General features: G+C 49.3%; 1 protein-coding gene across 1 annotated transcript; it reads left to right on the forward strand.

Moving 5' to 3' along the window:
- The first annotated feature begins 5,726 nt into the window (after nt 1–5,726).
- On the forward strand, nt 5,727–7,460 carry ankrd9 (ankyrin repeat domain 9). The gene has a single exon (XM_069662351.1). It carries the CDS (start codon nt 5,787–5,789, stop codon nt 6,615–6,617), a length of 831 nt encoding a protein of 276 aa, XP_069518452.1. The 5' UTR covers nt 5,727–5,786; the 3' UTR covers nt 6,618–7,460.
- The last annotated feature ends 677 nt before the right edge of the window (nt 7,461–8,137 follow it).

Consider the following 8,137-nt stretch of genomic DNA (forward strand, 5'->3'; position numbering starts at 1 on the left):
AACTGTCCTGTGTGAGGTCAGACTGTACCAACTGTCCTGTGTGAGGTCAGAGTTTACCAACTGTCCTGCGTGACGTTAGAGTGTACGAACTGTCCTGTGTGACGTCAGACTGTACCAACTGTCCTGCGTGACGTCAGACTGTACCAACTGTCCTGCGTGGCGTCAGAGTGTACCAACTGTCCTGCGTGACGTCAGAGTGTACCCACAGTCCTGTGTGACGTCAGAGTGTACCGACTGTCCTGGGTGACGTCAGAGTGTACCAACTGTCCTGTGTGAGGTCAGACTGTACCAACTGTCCTGTGTGAGGTCAGAGTTTACCAACTGTCCTGCGTGACGTTAGAGTGTACGAACTGTCCTGTGTGACGTCAGAGTGTACCAACTGTCCTGCGTGACGTCAGACTGTACCAACTGTCCTGCGTGACGTTAGAGTGTACCAACAGTCCTGTGTGAGGTCAGAGTGTACCAACAGTCCTGTGTGAGGTCAGATGACGTCAGCATGTACCAACTGTCCTGGGTGACATCAGAGTGTACCAACTGTCCTGTGTGACGTCAGAGTGTACCAACTGTCCTGGGTGACGTCAGAGTGTACCAACTGTCCTGGGTGACATCAGAGTGTACCAACAGTCCTGTGTGACGTCAGCATGTACCAACTGTCCTGGGTGAGGTCAGATGACGTCAGCGTGTACCAACAGTCCTGTGTGAGGTCAGACTGTACCAACTGTCCTGCGTGACGTCAGAGTGTACCAACTGTCCTGTGTGAGGTCAGACTGTACCAACTGTCCTGTGTGATGTCAGAGTGTACCAACTGTCCTGCGTGACGTCAGACTGTACCAACTGTCCTGCGTGACGTTAGAGTGTACCAACAGTCCTGTGTGAGGTCAGAGTGTACCAACAGTCCTGTGTGAGGTCAGAGTGTACCAACTGTCCTGTGTGACGTCAGCGTGTACCAACTGTCCTGGGTGACGTCAGAGTGTACCAACTGTCCTGTGTGACGTCAGAGTGTACCAACAGTCCTGTGTGACATCAGAGTGTACCAACTGTCCTGTGTGACGTCAGAGTGTACCAACTGTCCTGGGTGACGTCAGAGTGTACCAACAGTCCTGTGTGACGTCAGCATGTACCAACTGTCCTGGGTGAGGTCAGATGACGTCAGCGTGTACCAACAGTCCTGTGTGAGGTCAGATGACGTCAGAGTGTAACAACTGTCCTGTGTGAGGTCAGAGTGTACCAACAGTCCTGTGTGAGGTCAGAGTGTACCAACTGTCCTGTGTGACGTCAGAGTGTACCAACAGTCCTGTGTGACGTCAGAGTGTACCAACTGTCCTGTGTGATGTCAGAGTGTACCAACTGTCCTGTGTGAGGTCAGACTGTACCAACTGTCCTGTGTGAGGTCAGAGTTTACCAACTGTCCTGTGTGATGTCAGAGTGTACCAACTGTCCTGTGTGACGTCAGAGTGTACCAACTGTCCTGCGTGACGTCAGAGTGTACCAACTGTCCTGTGTGACGTCAGAGTGTACCAACTGTCCTGCGTGACGTCAGAGTGTACCAACTGTCCTGTGTGACGTCAGAGTGTACCAACTGTCCTGTGTGACGTCAGAGTGTACCAACAGTCCTGCGTGACGTCAGAGTGTACCAACTGTCCTGCGTGACGTCAGAGTGTACCAACTGTCCTGTGTGACGTCAGCGTGTACCAACTGTCCTGCGTGACGTCGGAGTGTACCAACTGTCCTGTGTGACGTCAGCGTGTACCAACAGTCCTGTGTGACGTCAGAGTGTACCAACTGTCCTGGGTGACGTCAGAGTGTACCAACTGTCCTGTGTGAGGTCAGACTGTACCAACTGTCCTGTGTGAGGTCAGAGTTTACCAACTGTCCTGCGTGACGTTAGAGTGTACGAACTGTCCTGCGTGACGTCAGAGTGTACCAACTGTCCTGCGTGACGTCAGACTGTACCAACTGTCCTGTGTGACGTCAGAGTGTACCAACTGTCCTGTGTGACGTCAGCGTGTACCAACAGTCCTGTGTGACGTCAGCGTGTACCAACTGTCCTGCGTGACGTCAGAGTGTACCAACTGTCCTGCGTGACGTCAGCGTGTACCAACAGTCCTGTGTGACGTCAGAGTGTACCGACTGTCCTGGGTGACGTCAGAGTGTACCAACAGTCCTGTGTGAGGTCAGACTGTACCAACTGTCCTGTGTGAGGTCAGAGTTTACCAACTGTCCTGCGTGACGTTAGAGTGTACGAACTGTCCTGTGTGACGTCAGACTGTACCAACTGTCCTGCGTGACGTCAGACTGTACCAACTGTCCTGCGTGGCGTCAGAGTGTACCAACTGTCCTGCGTGACGTCAGAGTGTACCAACAGTCCTGCGTGACGTCAGAGTGTACCGACTGTCCTGGGTGACGTCAGAGTGTACCGACTGTCCTGTGTGAGGTCAGACTGTACCAACTGTCCTGTGTGAGGTCAGAGTTTACCAACTGTCCTGTGTGAGGTCAGAGTTTACCAACTGTCCTGCGTGACGTTAGAGTGTACGAACTGTCCTGTGTGACGTCAGACTGTACCAACTGTCCTGCGTGACGTCAGACTGTACCAACTGTCCTGCGTGGCGTCAGAGTGTACCAACTGTCCTGTGTGACGTCAGCGTGTACCAACAGTCTTGTGTGACGTCAGAGTGTACCGACTGTCCTGGGTGACGTCAGAGTGTACCAACTGTCCTGTGTGAGGTCAGACTGTACCAACTGTCCTGTGTGAGGTCAGACTGTACCAACTGTCCTGTGTGAGGTCAGAGTTTACCAACTGTCCTGCGTGACGTTAGAGTGTACGAACTGTCCTGTGTGACGTCAGACTGTACCAACTGTCCTGCGTGACGTCAGACTGTACCAACTGTCCTGCGTGGCGTCAGAGTGTACCAACTGTCCTGCGTGACGTCAGAGTGTACCCACAGTCCTGTGTGACGTCAGAGTGTACCGACTGTCCTGGGTGACGTCAGAGTGTACCAACTGTCCTGTGTGAGGTCAGACTGTACCAACTGTCCTGTGTGAGGTCAGAGTTTACCAACTGTCCTGCGTGACGTTAGAGTGTACGAACTGTCCTGTGTGACGTCAGAGTGTACCAACTGTCCTGCGTGACGTCAGACTGTACCAACTGTCCTGCGTGACGTTAGAGTGTACCAACAGTCCTGTGTGAGGTCAGAGTGTACCAACAGTCCTGTGTGAGGTCAGATGACGTCAGCATGTACCAACTGTCCTGGGTGACATCAGAGTGTACCAACTGTCCTGTGTGACGTCAGAGTGTACCAACTGTCCTGGGTGACGTCAGAGTGTACCAACTGTCCTGGGTGACATCAGAGTGTACCAACAGTCCTGTGTGACGTCAGCATGTACCAACTGTCCTGGGTGAGGTCAGATGACGTCAGCGTGTACCAACAGTCCTGTGTGAGGTCAGACTGTACCAACTGTCCTGCGTGACGTCAGAGTGTACCAACTGTCCTGTGTGAGGTCAGACTGTACCAACTGTCCTGTGTGATGTCAGAGTGTACCAACTGTCCTGCGTGACGTCAGACTGTACCAACTGTCCTGCGTGACGTTAGAGTGTACCAACAGTCCTGTGTGAGGTCAGAGTGTACCAACAGTCCTGTGTGAGGTCAGAGTGTACCAACTGTCCTGTGTGACGTCAGCGTGTACCAACTGTCCTGGGTGACGTCAGAGTGTACCAACTGTCCTGTGTGACGTCAGAGTGTACCAACAGTCCTGTGTGACATCAGAGTGTACCAACTGTCCTGTGTGACGTCAGAGTGTACCAACTGTCCTGGGTGACGTCAGAGTGTACCAACAGTCCTGTGTGACGTCAGCATGTACCAACTGTCCTGGGTGAGGTCAGATGACGTCAGCGTGTACCAACAGTCCTGTGTGAGGTCAGATGACGTCAGAGTGTAACAACTGTCCTGTGTGAGGTCAGAGTGTACCAACAGTCCTGTGTGAGGTCAGAGTGTACCAACTGTCCTGTGTGACGTCAGAGTGTACCAACAGTCCTGTGTGACGTCAGAGTGTACCAACTGTCCTGTGTGATGTCAGAGTGTACCAACTGTCCTGTGTGAGGTCAGACTGTACCAACTGTCCTGTGTGAGGTCAGAGTTTACCAACTGTCCTGTGTGATGTCAGAGTGTACCAACTGTCCTGTGTGACGTCAGAGTGTACCAACTGTCCTGCGTGACGTCAGAGTGTACCAACTGTCCTGTGTGACGTCAGAGTGTACCAACTGTCCTGCGTGACGTCAGAGTGTACCAACTGTCCTGTGTGACGTCAGAGTGTACCAACTGTCCTGTGTGACGTCAGAGTGTACCAACAGTCCTGCGTGACGTCAGAGTGTACCAACTGTCCTGCGTGACGTCAGAGTGTACCAACTGTCCTGTGTGACGTCAGCATATATTTTTAGATCTTAGCTGCTCTAAAGCATCTATAACATTATTTGTTCCTCATTGTTAAGTGTTTTAACTGAATTTTTTCTAGTTTTTGCTGCTTTTGTTTGTGTAGAAGAAGACGTTTGAATTCTTGTGTGTCTGACCTGATGAACTGATCCAGGATCAGTCTGTGGTAACAGACATGAGAGAGCAGATCTTACTGTAGATTATGTTTCTGTCAGCGAGCCAGCAGCTGTTTTCTGTGCATGATGATGATCTGAATCCTGTGATGTGACTGGTTGATCATTTAAAATGTGTGTGGTTACAGTCGGTGAACAACAGGAGGAGCTCCTCATCAGGTTTTATGTTCAGTGCTTATGTTGTGACACTAAATCAGCTGATATCTGATAATACATGTGTCCATGTATATTACCTACAGTGTTCAAATAATGAATAAGATGTTTTACTTTACTTTACTGTGCAGAAGTGTCTGACACTGTACTTAAAATAAGTTTTTTCAGTTTTTTATTACTATTGTTATCCTTGTTATTTTTCCCAGTTCAACATTGTATTTAATGTTTATTTTACTTCCTGTTTGATCACGAGGGAAAAACAACATCAGATTTTTTTGGGGCAGCTCAGACTTCAGTACGTCAGAGAAGTGACCAAAAACAATCAATAAAGTGATTGATCTTTGACAATGATCAACAATGAGTCATGTGACAGCTGAATGAAAAACACAAATGTCTCCAATTTGCATCAGAGGAAAAAAATTATAAAGATTTACATAGAAATTATTTTAAAAGGTTTAATGGGCTGACCCCTGTTTGTGTGTGTGTGGGTGAGTGTGTGGGTGTGTATGTTTGTTTTTAGCAGCTGACTGTAAACAAATCTCTGTGTCTCTGTGTCTTATTTATCCAATCATACACAAACACATGGAAACACACAGAGACACGCAGTTTGTGTTGTAGTCTGAAGACGAATCAGTTATCAGTCTTCAATAATCAGGATCAATATGACCGTCTGTCTGTTGTTGACTTCATTACATAAAGTGCTGGAGCCGCGTCAAGGCCGCTATGTTCACTATGTGAGACACTCGATCCCTCAACCCGGCCCCCAAACAAACACCCACACATGGAGCTGAAGTGGCGGGAGCAGGGGTGTGTGTGTGTGTGTGTGTGTGTGTGTGTGTGTGTGTGTGTGTGCAGTGTGTGTGGGGGGGGGGTCTATAAAAGTCTGAAGTGGTGGAGGTCGGAGGTTTGACTGAGAGTCAGCCTCTGCAGGCTGAACCAAGACCAGTCACCAGTTTAAAGGGTCTCAGTGGACTTCAGAGACTCTCTATCCAACCAGCTGTGTGTCTCTCCAGAGGTGTCTCAGGGTGTCATCATGCCGTGGGTTCTGTCCTCTCAGGTGGAGCATCTGTCTTCGTCTCCTTCGCAGCGTCAGTGCGAGCGGACGTCGTTCTCGTTTTACTGCGCCGTGCGGGAGCAGCTGCCAGTGTGGCTGCTGGAGGACATGAGGAGCATGGAGGTATTCTGCTGGGAGGACGGACACCCGCGAGCCTTCCTGCCGTCTGAGGCGCTGCTGTACGCACTTGTACATGACCACCAGGACTATGCACGCTACCTGCTCAACAGGTACTCAGTGAGCGCGCTCAGAGCGCCGCGCTGCAGCTTTTGCTGCTGCCGCAGCAGCGGTGCACCACACCTTACGGTGGCGGTGCGTTACGACCGTGTGGCGATACTCAGCATGATGGTGGAGGCTCTGAAAGACTGTGATATGCAGAGCGAGTGGAGGGGCTATCTGGACGGCTGCGGCGGGTGCTCACACGTGGCAGACGCTGGGAAGACGGCGGTGCAGCTGGCCGTGGAGCTATCGCGGCCTGACTGTCTGCTGCTGCTGCTGGTTCACGGCGCGAAGGCTGACGGCCTCGACACTGCGCTGCAGCGACTCGTCTCCTGCGACATGATGGAGCGACGCCAGGCGCAGCGCTGCTTCGACTTCCTCCTGCTCTTCTTGCCTGAACCACTGGCGCTGCGCCGCCTACAGGAGGATCCCCAGCATTGGCAAAGCCGCCTGGGAAATGAAGTGTTCAGCTGGCTCTGCGGTCTGGCCCCGCCCCCTCTCCTGCTGCAGGCGCTCAGGTGTTTGGCCCGGTCTGGCCCGGATCAGATCTCTGCTTTACCCGACTTCCTGCAACCACACAGCTGGCAGTGACATCATCTGTCTCCATGAGAACAGACTCTGTAAATACCTCAGGACTGCTGTGATTGGACGGTTGTCTACAATGTAAATAAAATGTAAATAAGACTGAAAACACAGGTGATCACTGATCAGAGATCGATTCTGCTGGGTCAGCGTCCACCTGGACCGTCTGTCAGGTAGAAGGAGGACTGATGGATCATTTGATCCAACAGAGTTTAGGACCCTGAGGAGGCCATCGAGGTTTGACCTGAAGATGTGACTTTAAAGACTTTAAAGATTGATTTTAAACACAAATGTTTCATCACTTTTATTGATCAGCTATGAAGTTTGAATGTGTGGAAATAATCTGAGGACATTTTGACCTTTTAAAAGTTCCCTGATGAAAATCGATTATATTATATATTATTACAGAAGTATTATTTTAACATGTTCCTACCTCAGATCTGACTCACTCCTGTTTCTTCACTTTAAATCACCCAGGAAGCTTCAGACCTGAAGCATTGTCTCTGGTTCAAACAGGTGTGCTGTCTTCTCTCCATGAAGTCATGAACACTTTCAATGAATAGAAAGACGAAATCAAAACCAAATACACGTTGATAAAAACAGACGTCTGTGACGATGAGTCCTCTTTGATCGAGTTTAAATTGAATCTGTGAATAAAATAATCTGACCAAAACAAACTCAAACAGCTGATTGTTGAGACAGACTCGGACAGCACACATGTATTGATCATATTGATCCTCCTCTGCTGCTGGAGTCCTCTCAGATTAGAAATAGATCTAAAGTGATCTCAATAGATCTCCTGTGTTTGACGTGAGATGTTTAATGTCTGTTGTTTTCTGTTCTTTACTGTCTGATCTGTAGATAATGAATAAAAAATATATAGTGAAAAATCAAGTAGGTGCTTCTTTCAGCCCTGAGTCGTGTCTGCAGGTACATTCAGGCTCCAATCAGCCAACAGAAGAATGAATAGCTGTTACTAGAAGGCTTCACTTACTCATTCTGTCAGTCTGTCTCAGCTGTCACTCAAAGTACGGTAACGTCTTCATATCAATCATCAATCATTTCCCCCCCAGACTTCCATCATGGTTCACTGTGTTAATACAGACCTGTATTATAACAGAAGCTTCCATTGCTCTTTGTCTTATGACTTTTTAACCCATGAAGGTTTGATATATAAACTCTCCCTGAGTCCTGGAAAAAGATTTTAAAGTGTGCAACATCTCAATGTGAAAGGACTACTGAGCATGTGCAGAACATAACCAGGAAGACAGAAGGCTGACTGTGTTTAGTGGCTCTCTTCAGTAGAAACTCACCTTTAAATGAGCACCAACCCTTTTAGTCTGATATACATCATTATTATTATGATAATTATTATTACTATATCCATTACATATCCAGTTCTCATGATACGCACCCAACTGTCACCGACCAGGCAGGGCAGCAGGTCTCCTCACAGACGAAACTCAGGGCTAAACAGGCCAGAGGAGCCCTGCTGCTCGTTAAGCTCGTTAAAGTCCAAATCTGAAGGA

The sequence above is a fragment of the Semicossyphus pulcher genome, unplaced genomic scaffold (genome assembly GCF_022749685.1).
Source record: "Semicossyphus pulcher isolate SPU_LCO1_2020_fin unplaced genomic scaffold, fSemPul1.0.p SCAF_14, whole genome shotgun sequence".
NCBI lineage: Eukaryota > Metazoa > Chordata > Actinopteri > Labriformes > Labridae > Semicossyphus > Semicossyphus pulcher.

Coding starts and splice junctions, on each gene's coding strand:
- ankrd9 (XM_069662351.1), top strand. CDS start 5,787: ATGCCGTGGGTTCTGTCCTCTCAGGTGGAGCATCTGTCTTCGTCTCCT.